General features: G+C 41.3%; 2 protein-coding genes across 5 annotated transcripts in view; both read right to left on the reverse strand.

Annotated features, from left to right (window-relative positions):
• Positions 1 to 11,006: 11,006 nt before the first annotated feature.
• Positions 11,007 to 16,368, reverse strand: cdc6 (cell division cycle 6 homolog (S. cerevisiae)). 3 transcript variants are annotated; one of them, XM_041981783.1, is made up of 12 exons: positions 16,171 to 16,364; positions 15,216 to 15,634; positions 14,891 to 15,109; positions 14,614 to 14,813; positions 14,163 to 14,311; positions 13,947 to 14,053; positions 13,700 to 13,839; positions 12,756 to 12,856; positions 12,611 to 12,666; positions 12,351 to 12,529; positions 12,130 to 12,270; positions 11,007 to 11,276 (listed from the first exon to the last, which is right to left on the reverse strand). In XM_041981783.1, exons 2-12 carry the CDS (start codon positions 15,583 to 15,585, stop codon positions 11,184 to 11,186), a joined length of 1,755 nt encoding a protein of 584 aa, XP_041837717.1. In that variant the 5' UTR covers positions 15,586 to 15,634; positions 16,171 to 16,364; the 3' UTR covers positions 11,007 to 11,183. The 3 variants fall into 3 exon arrangements, with proteins under 3 accessions (XP_041837717.1, XP_041837715.1, XP_041837714.1); XM_041981781.1 differs by having other exon boundaries at positions 12,351 to 12,532; XM_041981780.1 differs by having other exon boundaries at positions 12,351 to 12,666; positions 16,171 to 16,368.
• A 1,467-nt stretch (positions 16,369 to 17,835) lies between these two features.
• wipf2a (WAS/WASL interacting protein family, member 2a) overlaps positions 17,836 to 22,494 on the reverse strand; it is a 46,279-nt gene continuing 41,620 nt past the window's right edge. For both annotated transcript variants that reach the window (XM_041983368.1, XM_041983369.1), the window contains 2 exons: positions 21,624 to 21,725; positions 17,836 to 19,696 (listed from right to left, as the gene is read on the reverse strand). In XM_041983368.1, coding sequence (XP_041839302.1) covers positions 19,656 to 19,696; positions 21,624 to 21,725 — 143 coding nt within the window. In that variant the 3' untranslated portion in view covers positions 17,836 to 19,655. The remainder of the gene's footprint in view (positions 19,697 to 21,623; positions 21,726 to 22,494) is intronic.

Raw genomic sequence — 22,494 nt, forward strand, 5'->3', positions numbered from 1 at the left:
CTTAAACAGCTATTTCTCCTTTAATGCTTCATGGGGAGAAGGGAAGGTTGTTTTTTGGGTTGCTGTTTGCAACTTTACCACTAGATGTCACTAAGTCCTACACCGTTTCTTTTATTTAAAGTTTTGGCTTAGACGAAGTTGTAATGAAAAGTGTATGTTGTTAAAATTCAGGGTTTTCTCCAGCATCTTACAAGAGCATAAATCATCTCATCACCGAATCGTTTAAAGATGGAAAATCTTGGAGACATTTTTCTGACATCTCGGTGAAATGACTGTGACATGATTTGGAGGCTACAGAACCAAAGCTAACCTTTTAACACATTACCCCGAAATCTCTTAACCATTGTTTGCTGTATTTGTTTGTTTTTTAGTGAAAAAATGCATCTAGGTCTTGGGTTACTCATGTTTCTATCAGAATTTCTACAGAGTTCTTCCAGGACATTTCTCCCGTCCAGAGCCGCCAGTCATCCCACACCTGCATGTGTCTGTTTGTGTTTACCCACAATGCCATGCTCTGAACCCACAATGCACTTTGCTTTGTAGTCCGCGTCCTGTATTTGGTACATTTTAAGCAAACTGAGTCTGCTTCTCCGAATCGGAGTTTGTTTGCGCATTAACAATTCTCTAAATGAAGTGGACTTTCGCAGCAAACGGACTAGGATTCAGGCTGCCCTTAATCCCAGTCAGCATCAGACATGATGTTTCCAGCCTCAGTTGTCAGATTATGAGGCTAAAATGATGTAAAATGAATGTATGAATAGATTTAGCAGCATAAAGGTCGACCAGAAGAAGAAAGCAGAATTTATTACTAACAGAACTTTGTAGAAATAACACACAGATCAACAGTGACCAAACCTTTTCTCATCTCATCGTTCTCTCAAGTCTTGGCTTTCAGGAGAAAAAATATTGTTATTGAAACAAACACACAACAGAAACTATTTCCATGTTTCCACTTTTTCCTCATTTCCAGTTATTCCTGCTACTATTTACCTGCTATCCTCACTAAACCAACTCCAGCTCAGCTGCTTTGTGGCGCCACCGTGCATCAGAAACGTCTTCTTGGCTTTATTCCAGCCATAGAGGAGCATTATTTTTCTTCTTTTCACACACACATAGAACTTTCTGCTCACTGGTTGATCTTTGGCTGCTCCTGATTGGACGTTACCGTCAATCTAAGCTCTCTGATTGGTGGAAAGTCTGACAGGAAGTGGCTTCATCATCATGTCCAGGTCTAAATAGAGGTCTCTTAGCAACATGGTAGTGATGGTGATGTTTTTATGGTGAAATGTGATAAATAATGCTATTATCATGGATCATGGTGGATTTACCAGATAGAGTCTCTGAATAAAACTACATTTAGTGGCTGGATAGTAAACCTCCTGGACGGGATAGAAATGCCTGGAAAACCTCCGTAGATCACCTGAAGGGTAGCTATCCATCACATTTACCCCACAGAGCTACACACCACCGTTCCTGTTGGCTATATAAGTGAAAGCACTCAAGGGATCTAGTGGAGTTTTAAGGGTTAAGTATTAAATGAGAACATGAGCTCTAAAGGTTACAGATGACTAGAGATCTGAAAGAAGGAGGGGCCTGTGAGAGGACCAGGGTCACATGTCAGTCCCGCCCCTAAATAAAAGAAGTTTCTGTGTCTTTGACCGAAACATGTCACAGATGTTTCACTACGACCTCAGAAACCAAGTCGACTGGTGGAAACGAGCAGATAGATTGTCTTTGTTTAAAATCAGCCTCCAAAGCCTGAGAGGTTTGTGAGATACTTGACAAAAAAAAACAAGTAAAGAAGATAAATCTGATTATATGGTTAAAAACCGGAGTTACATGTTTAATCAGACCTGATCTGATGTTTGGCTGAAAATAAAAATGTACATCAGTAACTAAAAGAGATTAATTTCGGGATCTCTTCATAAAATATCATCCCAGGTTCCCAAAACCCAACTCAGAGGTATGAAATGTACGTTTTGTTCTACGGATTCAGTTGACTAAACTGTAAAACCAAACAAAAACAACCCTCTTATTTTTAACATCATCATTAAAAAACAGAAATGAACAGTTTTCTTTGGCCAGAAAAATGATTGTTCTGTGTTTGTGGTGAAAATTTTGTTGTGATGAATGAATTCTGGAGGTGCATTCACATTCCTACATTGCTACATTGCTAAGAATCAAGGAACATTTCTGGAAATTCCCGGCATGTCTGGGGAATGTCGGACCTGGATCAGTGTTGCTGCTGGAAACCCTGAATCAGTTTTCTCTTGTTGACGGCTGATGTAAAAATGAACTGGTCGTATCGTGAACTTGACGTTTAGATTTTAAATGTTTGGGGATGTGATGAAACGTGAAACGTGCAGCTGTTTGGTGTCGTAGTAAAGAAAAGCTGAAGGTTACGTCACCGTGTTGACTTTGTGTTTTCCTGATTGTTGATGTAACTAAAGATTGTAAATTTGTGATGTCATCGTCACACTACGAGGGCTAACATCCATCATGATCCACATCTTCTTTTAAAACTTGCTGCTGAATGTTTAATCTTTATTTCACCTTCTTTCTTCTCTCTGCTGCGAGACGAGAAACGTCCTGACGTTTCTACTGCCTCCGGTCTGAAACAGCAAACACAGTTTACTGCAGAAACAGGAATGTTTCTCAACCAAAAATTACTAAGAAATTCACTTTCTCACCTCTGAAAATTCTTAATTACCATTTATTTTTTAAAAAAAGTATTTTCTATGAAACAGCTTTTTAACTTTTAGTGGTTTCTCATAAAGTTTTCTGTTGGAAAAAGCATGAAAATGAGGGTAAATATACTTTGTCACATATTTCTGGTCAGAGTTTGTGCTCATTTTTAACTGGAGAAAAGATGTTGAATTTATTTTAATAGCGAGGATGAATTAGAGCAGATTTTACAGAAGAAACACGATGAGGGCCACAGATTAATTTTATTTATCAAAAATATCTATTTGATTAAATTTGGACAAAATAATCACAAGAAAAATTAAGATAAGAAGAAAGTAGTCAGATATGGACTTTTTACAGTTATGTTCAGGCTCTGAGATGGACTGATAACCTGTCTGGTTTCCAGACCCTCAGCTGTGGATAAATGGATGTTTTATATTTGCAGAAAAAGAAATTTCCCTTGAAAATGATGTACCTTCCAGCTCGGTGTGCTGTCTCAGATCGGCTGATCTAAAACATCCGGCTTGTTCAGAGGACGCCAGCTGTGAGCTATCAGATTCTTCCCTGTTTGGGTTGTTTTTGTCGACACTCAGCCGTCGTCTGTCGGCATCAACACATTCAGGTCTCACACACAAAAAACACCAGTCTGAATCAGGAAATCAGAATCATTAAAATTCCCGAAACAAAGATAAAAACAGCTGAAATCCTGTTTGTCTAAATTTTAAAAAGCAGATTATTTATTTGATCATTTCCAAACATCTGTCAGATTTTTATATTTCAGGATGTTCAGACAATCACAAGAAGGTATTTGAGCCGATGATCCGACTGTGAAACCATGAATGAAAAAGATTCAGTTTAAGCTATTATGTAAGAGAAACTGTTGTAGTTAAGAAATGTGTTTATTACACATCAGAATATTTTATCATGTCTTATCTTCACAGACATTTACATTCCCAGCCACTGTATTTGTATTTGAAACATGCACAGTATATTTTCATCCACTTTAAGATGTTGCTGTGAATAAATTATTTGAATGAAATCATGTTGCAGTTTTTTTATTCAGAAAACTCATCAATTATTTAGATTATTGTCTTTTTTTCTTCTTCTCAGGCAAAAGCTTCACATGCAATATGTTTGACTTTAAATGTTCATAAACTGTTGAAACTTCTTTAATAACTGAATAAATTGGAGGTGAGGATGGTTCTTTCTGGGTCCAGTTCAGATTCCCGGGGCCATGAAGCAGTGACATGCAGTGAGGTTAATGGCTGGTCAGGCACTGACTCCTCTGGAGTCAGATTTACGATTTTAGGAACAGAAAAGAGCATCTTATTTCACTATTTTCACTATTTATCCAACAGCATGCAACTGCTGGTAATGCTTCACACCCATCAGCATTCCTCTTTCACACACCAACACATTGTGTGAGTGTGCCCCCTTGAGGTGAGGTAGAGTACTGCCTGCCTGGCCTGCTGATTTTTCTCTGCGCTTCATTGTACGATCAGCAGGAAGAATTCTCTCACGCATACATTAAAGACATTACACAGACTTTGGAGAGTCATGGTATACAACAAATATTTCCGTAAAGTTCATATTGGCGATATGCTGAGGAACAGAAACGCGTCATGCAACCCAGTTTGTATTGGATCACCAGTCAGAGGAGGTGCAGCTCGGTACTGCCTCACCTGAGGTTCCTGCCCAGGACTTGATTGGCAAATCCTCATATTTGGCGATTTTTACTTAATAAAATGTCAAAAACGTGTAGCATCATACTGAAAATGCATTTTAAGCACAAATCAGTGGAAAATAATAATATTTATTTTATGTACTTTTTTTCTTTTTTATCTAGGCAGGTGAGGCCCGCACTGCTTCACCTGCCTCCTGACCGCACGTCACTGCCGTGAAGAACAAGGTGGGATCACCTCCCAGCTCACATCCTGAAAGTTGTCTCAGATAAAGACTCGCAATGCAGTTTGTAAAACGACAGCTGTTCCACGTGGCTCACTTTGGTGTTTAAACCAAAAACAAATGAATGAGATGATGAATGTGTTTATCAAGTCTGCAGGTTCATCTTGTTTCCCTGAATCTTCAGAGCACAGGTGGAGAGAAAAGTTATGATGTAGATAAATATTATAATCAGAAAATATCCAATAAACACTAAACAGTGTGAGACAGTATCAGTTTTGTCTAACTGGTTCGAGATCTCTTCATTCCAGCTGACTGTCCCCGTCTTAAGTCTCGTGAGCGTCACAGCTAGAAAAGTTTTTTTTTTTTTTTTTTTTTACCGCGAAAACTAAGACTAGATTGGCGGGAAAGTTTGTTAAAGGGGGAAGCCGACACGAGCACGTGACCGGAACAACGCTCTACTGGTCTATATTGACAACCTCGTGAAACTTTGAACATGGAATGCTTCAATATGATTTCAGACCAGGTAAAAACGCACCATTAATTTATAAATATAAAATATAAATATAAAAATGAAGGTAGATTTAAGGTTGTTTAAAAGGAAATTACCTGTGTGACATTAACATGCTGCTGTTGTGAAGTTGTGTGTGCAGTGATGGTAGGGGCTCCTCCTAGCGCTTTTTATGATCTCTTTAGATTAATACATGATTTCTGTTTAAATATAGTTAACTTTTATTGCTAGAGAAGGAAAGTTCATAGTTTTGGTCAAATTAATAATCGCAAGAACTTGTAAAACTGTTCCATTTTATGTTTTAGCTGAGAATGCAGCTGAGCAGAAGGACTTTTGATATCCACGGTGATCAATAACTGGTTTATCAATAATAGCTGAGAACTATAATAATAATAACATATGCAAAAAAGCATAGTTTTAAATGTGATGTGTATGTATACTGTGTATAATCGGTGAAAAACAGACAATCATAAAGATTGCAAATGCAAAAAGGAAGGACTTATGGTTAACCGGTGGTTATAACTCGAACAGAGAAAACTCCCGCGCGGGTGTGTACATGAGAGGGTAGGGACGTTCGGACACACACACACACACACACACACATATATATATATTACTGTTGCCTTCACGCAGACAGAAATTATTACCTTATTGTGAACAGAAGAGAGAGATCCAGGAGAGCTTTATAAAGGAAGCGGGACAAGCCGAAATGTTTCTCTTTTTATTTAATAACTTTTGACGGCAACAGTAATACAGTCTAGTAGGGAAATCGCGTTGCATGCACAAAGTCGTATCAAACAAACAAAGTACATAGAATAACAACAGAAGGAGGGTAGGTAGGATGGAAAACAAAAGGGGTTGCATTTGTCACATCATGAGGCATTTGGCAGCACAAGCGTTTACCTGGAACTTTCGACAGCCAAATGAACCACGTGACCGCATTTCAGCGCGTTCAGAGTCATTCCGCCATTCCGCCAATCGTCTTTTAGAATAGAAGTCATTCTCCATTTTGATTGGCTGTTAGCGTTCGGCGGTTTCCTTGTTTTGCTGAGAGAAGTCCGGCAAATCCTATTACTTTATGGCTTTTTAAAGCAAAGTTATTTTATTGTAGAACACTTTACCGGCGCAGTGACATCCACAGTAACGCTCTTATTAGTTATAGCTCAGGGTTTTTGTGCAAATATGTTGTCGGCGTTGCTGATGTTTTCGTTGGTTTTTGTGGGTAAGTTAAATGAAACTTCGTCATTAGCATTGAGACTGCTTTGCTAACAATACCGCGAATTTAACCCATGTTTTAACCGTGTATGTTTTGTGGTACTCTAAGTCTCCTCCAAGTTGTCAAATTTATTCAATTCGGCTAGTTTATGTTTTTTAGCCCAAACATCTCTGATGCTAATCTGCTCGGTTAAAATGACCACCATAACACATCGAGTTACAGTTTGTCTCAGTCGCTTTGGTTCATTTCTCACATCAGAATTAACACTTGCACAGCAGTCAGTGCTTTTCTCAAAATATTTAGTACAAACTGTAGAGCCTGGTGGATAACCTTAAAAAGTGCATCACTTTCTAAAAATAGATCATTCCTCAAAAGCAAGTTTTTATTTCAGTGAATCTGCCAGAGATCAAAATGAAAAGTCCTCTCACCACCAGGTACGAACAAGCTTATTCATGTTTTCATTACCACAGTCTGTAAGTGTTTTTTAATACAAACAAGTCAGATCTCAAGACAACACTACACACTAGATGTACACTTAGTTAAAACTACAGTGAAGTTACACCGTACTGTTGTTAGTAGAGTAACTGAATATATGACACAGAATAAAAAATATACTACTCTAACAGTACACACATGCTACTGTATGTATCTGAACATACTAAATCACTCCTGTGTATCAGGATGTTCCCGTCTGTCTGGCCACAGATTTTCATCGATATCACAAGTAACCTATCTCCTCGACTCTGCTGTGATCTCATTGCGTCCTGTGTCGCAATAAGAGTTAAGAGTTAGTGAAAGCTGAGAGCAGCAGAAAATTATATTAACAAAATGTTTAAAATCTCCTTGACAGATTCTGATAACTAGTTTAACTCTTTTGTATTATTAGTTTTATGGGTTTGACTATTCTGCTGGTCTACGTAGAGTTCATTTAGACTAATGTGACCAAAGCAAATGATAATGTCATGAAATAGCAGAGAACTGTATGAAAGCATTTGCTATTTGATCAACGCGATGAGAAATGCTCCTCTGATTTAGTCAAATGACTTAACTGTTGTGGAGTTTGAACAAACAGTTATGAAAATGTAAATTCTGAGAAATGCACCAAAGCAACTGAGTAAAGACGGTGGAAGCAGACCGGAGATGCAGGTTTACACTCAGTCAGCAGTTCTTCGGTTTTCACGGTTTTCAGAACCAGATTACATAAAATGATGTGTAGTTGATATTTGGAAGTCAAATTAAACTTTATTTATATGGCACTTTAAGAGAAGAGTAAACAGGTACATACAAGGAAACACAAATAAGAGCAACGATAAGAGCATAACAGGGTGATTAAAAGCAGCTTCTCCAAGCAGGGAAAAGAATACAAGTAAAAAAAAATGGAAAAGAAAACGTGAAGGAAACATCCACACCGTTCAGTCATTTCCACATTATAGACCGAGCTACCGGACGCTGGATGTGTTGTGATTTAGAGATTAAAACCATGTTGTCTTTGTTCTGCTTGTTTCATCCAGGTGAGTGTGAGGGCAGGACCAGTCAGTCAATCCACGCACAAGAAGGAGAAGATGTTATTTTTAACTGCTCTGTTGATCCACGAGTAGATCTGACTGGATTCTTACTTGATTTTAAGATAGTAGATGACAACTTTAAGACCATGAATGTCAACAACGATATCGTCCATAAGTACAGCTGGGGACAGGACCGTCCCGAATCACAGATGGCTCGATACGTCAACCACACACAGCTGAATCATGAAGACCTGAGAAGAGGGGTGGTGACTCTGACCATGAAGTCGGTGCAGTTGGAGTTCAGTGGGAACTACAAATGTTACATCCCCCACCTGAAAGCCATCTGTACCTACACCCTGACTGTCGGTAAGTTTCTGAATTCATTCTGGTTCAGAGTCTTTTCAATCTGCTGTTTGGGAAAATACTGAAATAGTTTCTCTTTCTAAAATAAAGGAGAAAAGAGAGGCGATCTCACCACGTCAGGCTCTCTAGCTAAAGATCCACCTACTCCACACAGCTCCGGTACACACTTTGGATTATTTTCTAACTCTAAACAGATGTGACGTTAATTTGCTGCATCCTGTGTTCTTCTGCAGCAGATGATGTGAACTTTTTTCATGGTACTAAACTCTGCACACTGATTTCCCCCTCAGGTCTAACGACGGAGTTCTGGTTCCCGATTGCTGCTGCAGTTATCTTTACGCTTTGTCTTCATCATCATATGTGGTCAGTACTGTTTTAACTAATCTACTAGCATCAATCTTTTCTAAAATGTCTTACTCTAAAGGTCAACAACACATATCACGTAACAAGTAAAAAGGCCAAATTCATCGTAAAAAGTACAAAAACAATGTTAAGAATATTTGTCTTGAGTTTAAAAGGAAGGGGCAGTCAGGGTTTTCCTGTCGTTCTCATCACTGGCAGCTTTTCCCTTGAACAGATGGAATAAAATCTTCTCTTCTGACTTCCACTCGTAATGGTTTCCATCATCTTCCAGGTGCTAGTAAGAAGTCTGGAGAAGCGACGCATCAAAGAAACGACATTGAAATGAAGACTTTGGAGGAAGGAAGGAAGACCGTGCTGCTCTGCGGGACAGTGTCCTAGTGGTCCTGAGAGCTTCAATAAGAGAAACTGGACTTGTTCTTGTGGTCCTTGAAGACATTTTATTCCTCATCCAAAAGGCCTGAATCAGCTCAGGGGAACGAACTCAGACATGTGTGTCTGGACCAGAGAGGCTCTCGGAGACTTTGAGTGGTGGAACTTCTCGGAGGATCAGGACCACTTCTTAACGAACCTTCTTATTTATTTGACCTGCTTTTAATTATGAGCCCTCGCGGACCCTGAAGTCGTCTGGTACCGGCTGAAGTCCGAACCACGGCGGGATCTCGTTCCCTCGTTACAGGCCCCGCCTGCGGATCGGCCGGCCTGGGGGGCTTCAGGGCTGCAGAGACGAGATGTTTTTAAAATGAGTGTCAAGACCATTTTAGCTTAACATTATGTCTTATTATTCGTTATGATCCAGGTTTACCTTTTCCTTATGAAATTTAGTGTTTGCTGCCTGTTTTTCACCGTTTTAATTCTAGGTGGTGTGTTTGAATCAGGTCGTGGTTTTTTATGAACTCTTAAGTGTATTTTTGTACATGTTGGTTTCATTTGTTGCTACTGTTTTTAGATTTATTTGATCTTTGTTTTTTTATTTATGTTTTTCTCATTGGTGTCCTCCATGTCAGGGTTGTATTATGTAAAGCACTTTGAGTGAATATCTCCTCCATCTCTCATTCTAGTGTTTTATATATTTATTTAAATTATTAAAAATAAAGACTGAATGTTGATCTGACAGAGGAATGGTTAAAATATCGCTGTAAACATACATTTATCTGAAGGGAAATTATGTTGTAATGTAGGTTTTTATGGTCTGTGGTTTTTTTTTTTATTAAAGTATAATTCATTATCTTGTCCTTGGCATCTTCATGAAGTCCTTCTGTACCTTTTCTAAAAAATCTAAGTCTGTCCAGTAGCCATTTCCACATGGGAGAAAACTTTAGTTTGAAAGGGTTAATACAAAAGCAATATATATATATATATATATATATATATATATATATATATATATATATATATATATATATATAAAATAATTGGCGTCATGTTGCAGTTCAACAGCAAAATAACATGAAATACACAAAATATTAAAGCATAATTTAACACGAGTATCAGCCAATCATGTAGTCACGTAGAAACGGTGAAGACGACTTGAAGTTCAAACTGAGCATCAGAATGAGGAAGAAAGGGGATTTAGTGACTTTGAACGCTGCATGGTTGTTGGTCTGAGTAATTACTGGGATTTCCACACAATCATTTCCAGGGTTTACAGAGAATGGAGAAGAGAAAATATGTCATGACACGATGAGTTCACTGGACTCCAACGGCCTCCACAGCCACCAGATCTCAGTCCAGTAGAGCAGCTTTGGGATGTGGTGGAACGGGAGATTCTCATCATGGATGCAGCAACTGTGTGATGCTGTTATGTTATGGAGAAAACCTCTGAGGAAGGTTCCACCACCTGCTTCATCTATCAGACCAGGATTAAAGAGGATTTTAATTTGTTTAGAGATAATTGTCTTTTTTTAAAACTTGGTCTGATGAGGTTCATGGGGTTCAGGTCTTGCTCCTGCAGGGTGGTGCTCAGGATGAGGTAACTGCACCAGTCATCACTGTTCCCCAGCTCTCCGCTCTCATGTGAGCAAAGTCAAAATAAAGTGAGTTTGCTTCAGCTCTGCTGTCCGACTCCATCACTGCTTGTTTTACATTTTCCACTAAAAAGTTGGAGTTTAAATGTTTTGGTATTATTTAAACATCTGTTCACCAGTCAAAGAGCCTCTGGTTTCATGTCCAACATATTATATAACCCAGACACATCCTGGGTCTACTCAAACATCCTTCACAGCTTCCCTGCTGCAGCTCAGCTGCTCCTTTAATCCAATCAGAAGCTGATCCCGTAGACCTCAGCAGCATTCCTGGTCCAGCGTCTCCACCCACAGACCAGCTGACCGCAGACATGCTTCACCTTAGAAAAGAAGCTTATCTAAGCATGGAAAGGAGGATCGTTTCCCTTTAAAACACCTGCTAATTTCTGCCATTTGCAACTCAAACATGTAAAAAAACAAAGATGAAAAAAGAAAATCCATTTAAATGTCTGTAAATTTATTTACAGCAGGGGAAAAAAAAGTTTACAAAAATCCAATTGAAGCAGGTGCAGTTTAACTCATAAAAATCCAACATTTCTTACAAACTCAAACCTGCTGAATAAAAAAAAAGTCCTAAAACATTTCAAACTGTACAAAATCCCAGGAAATATCAGAGGTCATGAGGGGAGTCCTGCAGCGAGGATGCTGCCCAGAAGCGTTCGGTCCTTCAGAGCGTTTTCAACATCTTTCTCTTCGATCTTCAGGAAGACCTGCAGGAACAAACACACCTTCATAAGTACGGAAATACGCTTTATTTACTCGCCACCGAGACAAACATCACAAAGCGCTGCACAAAGAAACGAGAAAACATAGAGGCACGTTTAAAAGATGTTTTTAGCTGCTCTGGAGTCCACGGATCACCGTACGCTACGGCCGACGTAGCCGACGCTGGTGATTCAGAGGTCCCTGAAATTCCAGGTTTAAAGATGGCTGCCTGCAGTACCACCTGTACGCCGTTTGGTCTTTATTAAAATTCAGCAGCGAGTTCTTAATAATTACGTTGTCACGGCAGGTTCGAGAAAAATCGCATCAATACGTGATTTTTTTAATCGATCACCAACAACCATCAACCAACATTTCTATGACGGGTTTGTGATTTTCACCAATTCTCCAGGACTCAGAATTCTGAGACAACTAGAACGCACCATAAAGCCAGTTGTTAAGCAGAAGTCCTGCACCTGAGGCCACATGACCTCAGAGACCTGCAGACCCTGTCACATGACCTCAGAGACCTGCAGACCCTGTCACATGACCTCAGAGACCTGCAGATCCTGTCACATGACCTCAGAGACCTGCTAGGCACTCATGGCTGCGGAAGTTCTGATATGAACTGATGCTTGACCCTGTAACGCTCCATATTGTTGCTTCTTATATGAGAAGCATGCAGGGTCATTTTCATCTCAGGGTGACACAATGTGACTCAGTCTGATCATTAACCCCTTTAAACTTCTCAGATGTAGTCCTGTCTGGAGACATCCGTGGTCAATAGTGTGTGTACAAAAACCAGCTGAAAGACAGCCGGCTCATCTCCAGCTGTCTTTCCTTGTTTTCTCTCCTCTGTACCTTAGTGAGACGAGCCTCTTTAGCTTTCTTCAAGGCGAAGATTCCTCGACTCTCCAGGAGGCTGCAGAGCGACAAACACTCTCCCTGCCCGACTCCGGACACCTGCCTCTGAGCGCACAGCCGGCTGTATACCTCGTGGAGCTGAGACACAAACACATGAAAATCAGCCAACAGGACTCCATCCTCCCTCAGGACTACCCCGTTTAAAACCAAAACCTCACCTTTCCCAGGACGATCTCTTTGCTCTTTCCGTTCTGAATGAGCAACAGGAGGCAGCAGACCAGAAGCTTCTGCTGCAGCGGGAAACACTCCCCCTCCGAGCTGCTGGTCTGAGACGCCATGCGGTCACCGTACACTTCTGACAGCACCTGTGCAACCTGCGGGAGGCTGACCCGAGACTCTGCTGGCATCCAGGACAGAAGAAGTCTCAGCCAAAATTCACACCAAACTCCACGAGTCAGAGAGCTGCAGCCAAACTCACCTTTTGGCTCTGATCCTTTTTTTCTCTCGTCAGCTTCGACAATCTCGACGGCCCTCCTGAACAAATGCAGGACAATAGTCAGAATCTGAAGAAGTCATCACTGTTACCAAGCTGATGCAAGTTTCCAGTTCAACTTGCAGCTTACCTGCAGATGTCCAGAGCTTTTCTGGCATCTCCAGAAACAGCCGATACTTTCCTGGCACAGAACTGAACTGCAGACGCGTCCAGAATCCCATCAGCTGATGCCTGAGAGGCAAAACACAAAACCCATCAACACAAGCTGCTACCAAAAAACTGAAAATACACATAGTCAGGTCCACATTCTAGTACCGGGTTGTCACCCCCGTTATTTCTTGGTGTGACAGACATTAAATAGGTTCCTCTTTACAGCTGATCTCAGAAACACACCCGTACAGATTTATGGCTGCACCTTGTTGAGTTGCAACGCTATTGTCTTCAACTCAGTCTGCAAACAACAACAACAACAACTGCATTATCCTGCTGGAAGTAGCATCAGAAGATGTTCCACTGTGGTCATAAAGGGATGGACGTGGTCAGCAACAATACTCAGGTAGGCTGTGCTGGTTAAACCAGGCCACGTTGGTACTAAGGGGACCAAAGTGGGACAAGAAAATATCCCCCCACCATTACACCAGCAGCAGCCTGAAGCGTTGATCCAAGGCAGGATGGATCCATGTTTTCATGATGTTTTCACCAGATTCTGAGCCGAGCATCTGAATGTGGAGCTGAAATGGAGACTCATCAGACCAGCAACGTTTCTCCATCTTCTATTGTCCAGTGTTGGTGAGTGTGTGTGAATTGTAGCCTCAGTTTCCTGTTCTTAGCTGACAGGAGGCACCCGGTGTGTCTTCTGCGGCTGTAAACCATCTGCTTCAAGACTGGACATGTTGTGTGTTCAGAGATGCTGTTCTGCAGACCTTGGTAGGAACCAGTGCTGATTGGACTTCCTGTTGTCTTTCTATCATGTCCAACCAGTCTGCCCATCTCATCTGACCTCAGAGGAACAGGAAGTGGAACAGGTGGATCTGATAAATTGGATGGTGAGTGTACCTTAAACAATCTTTGTACCTGAGTGAGTCTTTCATGTACGATGGCGCTGAGCTCCTGCCGGCTGTAGGGAGGGAAGTGGAGCAGCAGGGGGCGGCAGTGAGGCCGGGCCTGCAGTCTGGGCAGGATCCGGTCAGTCAGGTCCAGAGCGTTGGCGATTCCTGGAACAAGGAAAACAGGTCAGAGTGACCAGCAAACACACAAAGAAACAAATAAACATCAAACCTGAGTTTTGTTTTTCATCTCTAAGAACAAACTGAGCTCCTACCGATCAGAGTGAGGCGAGACTTGTGCAGGTACGGCCACTCAAAGATGGTGTAGAGGACGTCCTGAGCTTTGCTGTCCAGCTGATCCATTTCATCCAGAACAAGAAGTCTGAGGAGGAAACTGGTGTTAGAAGCAGCTGCGATGAGCCTGTCACATGAACACTTTAAATCAAACCTTTATTAAACATGCCCACACTAACAGCGACAGATTAGCTTACATGATGGGCCCCGGGGCCGTCAGGAACCTCTGCAGACCGCTCTGCCCACCTGACACTTTCAGCTTGTCGGCCAGCAGGGGGAAGATGGCGTGGGAGCTCCGCAGACTCATACAGTTCACCATCACCGTCTGCACCGCCGACAGCTCGGCCTGATGGGACGGCACAGACAAAAACATTCTGCTGCTTACTGATGAGAAAGCAGCCCAGCTGGGCCAAACAGGCAAATCACAGGCCTGCATCTTTACTCTGACCCTTCTCAGCATAGAACATTAGAAAATCATTTCTTCCAAGGTTAGCTAACATCACTGAAAAGCATAAATAATGACAGTCAACAAGATTTCAGGAGACAGAGCTACAATGGTGGCAATAACGTTTTTAAAAGAAATCACAAACAGACAACAAGAAGTTCTGTTCCACATCTGCAGACTTCAAGCCACCCAACCCCCCTCACCTTCATCTCTGTCAGCACACAGTTGAGGCAGGCCGTCTTCCCGGTTCCTGGAGCTCCAGAGATGTAGAGGCTGCCGGGGCGATGCTGCAGGACCTTCTCCTCCAGGAAGGACCGGATGGAGGCCTGCTCGGACTCCCGGGACAAGAGGCGCTCAGGAATGGCGGTGTGGAGTGCTTGTTTCACGCTCTGATATCTGGACTCTGGGGAGGAACAAGGGGCTGCAGGTTAAGAAAGCAGTTGGACTGATGAAGACTTTTTTCTTTTTAAGCAGACTTACTTTCTGCAAACAGTCGGGCAACCGGCAGCTTCTTATCCTGCATGTGACGGACGGGACTCCCAGCAGGTGTTTCCTGACGTCTTGGTGATGAGTGTGGACAGGATGGGACCGGCGAGTTCTCATCGTAGCCCAGTTTCCGTGTTGAGGCCGGAGGGGTTCTGCTCTGCTTCGGAGGGGAACCCTGCATGGCAGCGCTGAGGTTGCAGCCATTGTCATCACCTGTAGAGGGAAAATGCAGCGGTGTATGGAGTTAGAGGTGAATCGTGAACTCTGAAAGGATTACGCATTTATTTAAATCCCTGTTGCTTTCATGCGAGTCTCTAACCTGTGCGTTTTCGTGGGCTGAGGGGGATCCGTGTGTGAACAGCTGGGGAAGAGGGCAGTTGTGGTTGCTGAGACACTGAGCCTCTGGGTGAAACATGGGGTGTGGTGGCATCAGGCCTTGATGGGGAGATGGGAGGGGGGCAGTCAAGGGAGCGTCTGGGAGACAGTGGGGTAACCAGGTTAGTGGTGCGTCTTGGAGAAAGAGGTCCAATTCGAGTTGGGACAGCAGACTGGGGCACAGGCCTGGCTGGTGACAAAGCTGGAGACTTCTGGAGTTGGGGGGTCTTGGAGCGTGAAGACGCTCTGCAGGATTTACGTCGTGGGAACTGAAGCGTGGGCTGAGCTCGGTCCTGAGAACGAGTGCTGGGCATTTTATTTCCTTTTGTGAACAAAGATGGGTCCTCTCTGGTGAAATGTTACCTGCAAATGAATATTCACATGCCTGAAGTTAAAAAACAATGTTTAATAACAACCGCTGGTTAGATTTGTCTGTGATAATGAGAATATGGTTCCCTTTTTTGTTTGTTTTGGGCCTTACAAAGATATCTTCATTTATTAACATCAACAGATTTTGAACACTACAGCAGATTACAAAAGCTGTCCGGTAAAAGCACAAAACATTTTAATCTAACCCTATTTAGCTACAGATAACAAACATGAAATTAACATGGCTTCCTTAATGGCGCCTAGAACTCATATCACCATCAAGACGCTTCATTTACGACGCAAATATTATTTTCTTTTAGGTTCATGACACGTTTAAGAAACAAAACTTGAACTAATACATACAGTTGTAGGCAATATTTTGGGGGAAAAACAACAAAAAAAACTTTATGCAACTAGTGTATTTGGGCGATAAGCCAGCACGTGAGCTCTACGGGGACCGTAAAGCTGATCTTTCTCCATTAATAAACTACCTTCAGCTCTTTAAACGAATCATCTGGTGATACACGTACCTTCCTAAAAGGTTGAAACAAGTCCTCTGACCTCGGGACGTGGTTTCCTCCCGGTTCACAGCAGAATCAACTCGATGTCGGTCCGTCCTCTCCGCACCAAAACTTGCGCCAAATCTCCTCCAGCGGATGCTTCTCCACCAGCTGGATCTCCCGCTGCTGCTCTCTGATTGGTCGGGACGTCAGCTTTGGCAACGCTCATTGGCTGAATGGCGGATGTTACGTCAGTGTCATCTCCTAAACGGGGCGGTGGCGGGAGTTTTAATAAAACACTGTTTTGGCGGATTCTAATTTTCCCGGGAACCTCAGAAAAGTTTTGTTACGACACTGTCCCTTTCTTTGTCGTGTCCTCATTTGTTTAAATGTTTCTGTCATTACAGAAGTATTCATCTAGTGGGCGCCGAGATATTAAACGTACCGTTGAATTTCCGGATGTCTTAAATACTTAGTATTACATTAGTATTTAATGTGTGTGTACACACAATTTGGGTGGGTTGCCTATGAATTTAACGCTCCATAATCCTGCATATATAAGCATGCAACGCGATTTCCCCGCTAGACTGTATTACTGTTGCCGTCCAAAGTTATTAAATAAAAAGAGAAACATTTCGGCTTGTCTTGCTTCCTTTATAAAGATCTCCTGGATCTCTCTCTTCTGTCCACAATAAGGTAATAGTTTCTGTCTGCGTGAAGGGAACAGTATATATATATTTACTAAGCCAACAATGGGCATACAGGATGGTTTACAGGATGGTGTGTCTCTTAAATTCTCGGTAGGAGTGAGTGTGAGCCTGATTTGTCTCTTTTTGATGATCCTCTGGTGGACCAGGAAAAGGTGGGATTGACTGCCACCCTCTTGCGACTCTGCATTTCTGTTACCTCGATAACTTTTCCCGTTCTTACAAGAAAAGCGTGTAAAAACATGGGAGAACAACCACTCTCGGCTTCCGTAGAAAAATGTCCCAAAATAGACAAAAAATGTCCACAATGATGCACGAAGTTTAACTTTTTCTTAATGTTCTTAAAGTTCCACATACAGATTAATATTAGCAGAACCACAGCAGAGTTACGACAGAATCAGCCTTCGGGACTGTAAGATGAGCAAGTCAAACCTTAATAAAAAATAAATCTACTTTTGCATGAACTGTGCCATCAAACATTAAATAAAGTAAATAAATAAAATTTGGCACCATAATAATTATGTGAAACTCAAGTCTAAACACTTGTCTGTCAAGTTTGAGGCATAATAAAGCAGAACTAGATATTTTGGGTGTGGAGGATGTAGGCTTTAATAATGTATGTTAACCATAATCAGTTGATTGGTTTTGTATTGTTTATATCAGTTAACATAGTACACATAACAGACTGGGTAACGTTACATGTAACTGTCATGTTTAGTGTTCGTGCTCACTAAAACAGCCCAGATACAAACTATGTTACTGTGGTACTGATATTTACAGAGTGTCACTGAACATGTCAGAAGCTCAGAGATCACCAACCTGTCAATCAAAGCAAAAGATAATCATTTCAGATCTGATATCACAGCTGTTAGCAGAGGACAGACAGACAGACAGACAGATAGATAGATTTCCACCCACACACTTATCTGAATTATTTTTAAAAGGCAGTACCTATGATGAAAGACCAAATAAAGAGCAACACATCAGGTACCTTTTTCCCCACAAGAATATTTATTTGAACTTATTACAAATGATAAAAACATGGTTGATTAACATGAAATGACCACAGGGGTTCTTGCTCTTCAGTGGGCAAAGTGACAACATGAGGAGACAAACGTGGCAGATCACCTGTGTTGTCAAGGTGAGCAAACATCCAGAGGTGGTGTACGTACGTTGCTGTGTGTGTGCTGTCGCTATCATTCATCAGAATGAAGCCCCAAACGCTGGTTGGTAGAAGCTCACCTACATCCATGCAGCTCATTGACCCGTATGGCCAAACATCCAGAGCTGCAGACAGTCTGCGCTACTGGAACTTTGTTAGAACTCGTTTATCTTTCCTATATTACAAACTTTTTACAACATAAAAATAAATCACTAACTATGATAACCATATTTCTTAGTGTAAATATACATTATTTATTGCAAACAGACTTGTTTCTTATTTACTTTGTTGACTTAGACCCCTGAAAAACAAAGAAGGTAAAAGCACTGGTACCAAAGAGGGTGACAACGTCTGTTTAAGGCAACGACCAGCAGGAGGTGCAGCATCCCTTATCGCTTTCTCCCCCTCCCTCCTGCATGGTGGAATAATCTGAATGAATGTCTTTAGTGTCTTAAAGTGAAGCTTAATAGTTTATTTTAAAAGCTGAATAAAGAACCTTCGTCTGTTTTCTGGCACTTACGTGTGCTGCTCCATCTACAATCCGTACAAACTGCTCATTGCATAGCAATTAAACCCCAACAACGCATCTCTCTGGCCACAGAGTCCTTTTAAAGGGCCAACAGCAGCAAAAATAGAAGTAATAGATTTAGGATTAACAAAAAATGTCAAATGGTCCTCTGTAAAGTCCTTAGAACCACCTTTAGAGCTTAATCACCTTAAGTTGGTTCGGTAAACTAAATCATTTAGTGTTGGATACACAGAACCAGAGTGTTTTAAGATTAACTAAGTTAATCAGAAAAATCAGTTTAGCTTTCTTGTGTTTAATGTAACATCAAAGTAAAGAAATCGTATTTCAAATGCATAAATCAGCATCGTGTAGTGTCGGCTGTGCAATTTCACCTGATGATGGAAAAACAAACCTCCTGAAACGAAAAGGAAGTGGAGGCTAAATGAGCAGAAAAAAAAAATCAAGCAGGTAAAAGTTTTCTCAGCTTGGCAAATTTCTAAACGGACGTTTAGTTCGTAAATGAAGAGAAACCAAAATTATCATGATATAAAAGGACATGTATGCACAATTCATGTCACTCCAACTGCGTTTGGCACACAGGAAAGGAAAAACTAAAAGAAGAGCACCCTTACCTGGCACTGCTGGAATGACAATAATTAATCAGAATAATCACCCACAATAAGCCCCAAACATATGGCATCAAGAATTCTGCAGAAAAACTGGAATGCTTTGCTCTAAGTGTTCATTCGTAGCGCCGATTTCCCCCAAACTCACAGATTAATGCTGACACCAAAACAAAATAAAAAAAAAAAGTATGAAAATCACAACTATCATCATTCTCATGGTGAATAAGAGGAGCTGGAATGCAGAGATCTGGAAGTGTTTGGAGTTTGGCCCTGATATGTTGTAAAACGGAGGCCTCGGCATCCCGTGAGCAGAGAAGAAGAAGAAGAGTGTTTCTGGCCTCCTTCAGTGGTTTCTTTGTTCTCTCCTGCAAACACAGACGCTGATGCAGAGAAGTATTTGTATTCACCGCTGTGCTTCTGGCTTCGTGTTGCTGTGTGGTGTGTTTGTGATCCGAGTGCTTCTTCGCCGCCCCCCTCCAATAAACAGAGTAAAGTCCTGAGCGGAGGTCCGTTCACCTCCCCACCGGCGGTGCTGGAGGAGCTCCTCTAATGGCTGAGGGCAGAAAGAGAAACCGGGTTACTGAAGGTTTAGAATACACAGCAGGGAAAACGAAAGTCCACGAGGCAAACATGAATTAAACTGGACCTGTCAGAGTCTTTTTGCAGAGAGAAAATCAGGCTCACGCACCTGTTTAAAAAAAAAAAAGACCACCTGGATTTCACTAAGCTAACAGCTAACCTCCCATTGGATAATTCCTGCATGGAAGATGATGTTTTAGCTGCAACAAGTTATTTAACTCCAACTGATGCAGGAAGCAGCTTCTCATTTCTTAAATAACCATGTGAAAAGACATGTCCATGGTCGTGGAAGAGATGCTAGTGTGTTTAAGAATAGTTAGATTATTAGCATCAAGCAGAAAAAACATCTAAGAGATGAAGAAACTACTAAAACTGAGCTAAGAACTGTCCAAAGCATTATTAAAAACTTGAAGGATGGTGGGGAACCATCGTCTTCCAGAAGACATGTGGTCAGAAAAACATCCTGAATGATGGTGATCAATCAGATGGAAGAAAAACAGCAGTAGAACTCGGGTCGATGTTTGATAGTGAAAGTAAGAACATTTTCATGAGCCATAAGAAAACCACTGATCAATGAGGCTAACCGGAGAAAAAGACTTTAGGGTTTGCTAGGCAGCATAAAGACTGGACTCTGGAGCCATGGAAGAGGACCATGTGGTCTAATGAGTCCAGATTTACCCTGTTCCAGAGTGATGGAGCACCAGAGTAAGAAGAGAAGCAGATGAAGTGATGCAGCCATCATGCCTAATGCTACTGAACAAGCCTGTGGGGGCAGTCTATGATCTGGGGTTGCTGCAGAATGAATGAATGAAACTCTGGATGGAAATAAACGTAAAACTGCAGAAGCTTATTGAGACGATGCTACAGAGAAGCTGCTGGAATCACAGATAAGGGAGGTCCAACAAGATTTTACTGTATAACTTGTTTTTTTTTTTTTTTTTTAAAGTGAAGCAGTTTATGATTGAGGTGGAGATTTTATAAGAAAAATAACAGCTCATGCACACAGCTCCATTAATATGAAAGAAGTGTCTGAATTTACATTTTTAAATCAGATCTGCATCCGTGATGAATGAAAATAATTTTCCTTTCTTTTCTTCTTTCAAACAATTTGGATGAACATCTCCAAGTCGTGTATGGAGGGCTGGACAGGGAAAGAAGTTCTGCAGGTTAATGTTTAATTCTATTAACAGTGAGCTGGACTGATGGTGCAGCTCCCCGATAAAACACACCACAGGGCAAAGTCCTGATTTCTACTCATCTGTGTGAGACGTTGGAGAAAGAAAAAAATACAGACAGCTTAGACTTCATTTGACTGAAAAACACAAAGTTGTCATGATGAAGGTGTTAAACTCTTTCCATCAATGTTTTTGTTGTGAAGCCACACAACAATCATCGCTTCTTACGATCATGTGTACGATCACGTGTACGATCATGTGTACGATCACGTGTACGATCATGTGTACGATCATTTGTGGATGTTCATTTCGTCTTTCATCAATATTTACTGCACAGGTTGATCATTTTAAAGGAAAATATTTTGAATATTTTCTGTTTCCATTATTACATAAATGGAGGAACAAAAACTGTATTTGGGGTCAGTTTGTTCCTGTGTGAAAAGCTTGAGAAGTTGACTCAACACAGCCTGAACAGATCAGGAAAATCATGAACATCTATGCAAGTCCTCAACTTTTAATCTCAAGTTTGTCTCCTCGAACAAACATTTGTCTCTAAACTCTTCCTGAAGCACACACGTGGACATCCTGTTATAACTTATAACAGAACTTGTCTTGTCTGACAGCTCTACAGTCTCTGTGAGCAGGTCGGTAATTCAAACATGCAGAAGCTCATATAAACTCTGTGTCTGCTGTATAAAGAATGAAAAGATGAGAAGGAACTCGTACTCTTGTTGGTTTTGCTGGGGTAGACCTTGTTAGAGTGCCTGTACTCCTCTGGAGGTGGAAGATCTTCGATGGGGTGAAAGTTGAACTTGGATTCAAAATCATCTGATGGAAGAAACAAACAAAAAACAAAGAACAGAAAATAAGCATCAAGTTATTAAACTGAACAAGCCTCACGAGACTGGACAAAGGGGCCGAGTAAATATTTTTGCAGAATATCTGGAAGTGAGGAAAAATAACACCATCTGTGATCAGCAGATATTCTGATGATGTGCAGTCTGCTCCAGGGCATACACCGATTCAAGTAGACTGAATCTGATGGGTTCATGCTTGGTCAAATAAAAAGTAACTCAGAGAATTGGATTAGCTGTTGGTAACTGACGGGCATCAACAGCTGTGTTGTTTACATCAAATTATTCAGCCTATAAGTAGAATTTTAAAATGCTGCATCTATAAACATGCAGTTTGGAGCAGATAGGTAACTTTAGGTACAAGTTACAAGTTAGCGCTTCTTTCCCGTCTTGCCTGAAACACACACGCGTGCAGGAGAGTTTTCTGGATGGGCGAGGGGAGAGCTGTCTGTCTGCTGTGACTGACATGTAGACGCTTTAAACGCTGCTGTGTCAGGTTATACTCGATGTCTGTGAAATAGATATTTAAATACCCCACGTAAAACGTCGACATTGAGTATATCCGATATATTGCACATATGTTATATTGCTGATATGTTGTGAACGAGTTATTCAGAGTTCACATCATTTTCTTCTGAATCAAAATGCAAAATCAGAAAAACTCTGAGCTACATTTCCAGCCTGAACGGGATCGAGTTGTTGATCAGGAACACATTTACATGCATTATGGAGAAAACGTAATG

The sequence above is a fragment of the Melanotaenia boesemani genome, chromosome 4 (genome assembly GCF_017639745.1).
Source record: "Melanotaenia boesemani isolate fMelBoe1 chromosome 4, fMelBoe1.pri, whole genome shotgun sequence".
In the NCBI taxonomy this organism is placed as follows: domain Eukaryota; kingdom Metazoa; phylum Chordata; class Actinopteri; order Atheriniformes; family Melanotaeniidae; genus Melanotaenia; species Melanotaenia boesemani.

Bases quoted from the DNA above. Each gene is read 5' to 3' on its own strand.
- cdc6 (XM_041981780.1), bottom strand. From the start codon at position 15,585: ATGCCCAGCACTCGTTCTCAGGACCGAGCTCAGCCCACGCTTCAGTTC. The intron at 14,054-14,162 runs GTAAGCTAATCT...TTTCCTCCTCAG, and splicing joins ACGGCCCCGGGGCCCATCAT to ACTTCTTGTTCTGGATGAAA. The intron at 12,667-12,755 runs GTAAGCTGCAAG...GCATTTGTTCAG, and splicing joins AAAGCTCTGGACATCTGCAG to GAGGGCCGTCGAGATTGTCG.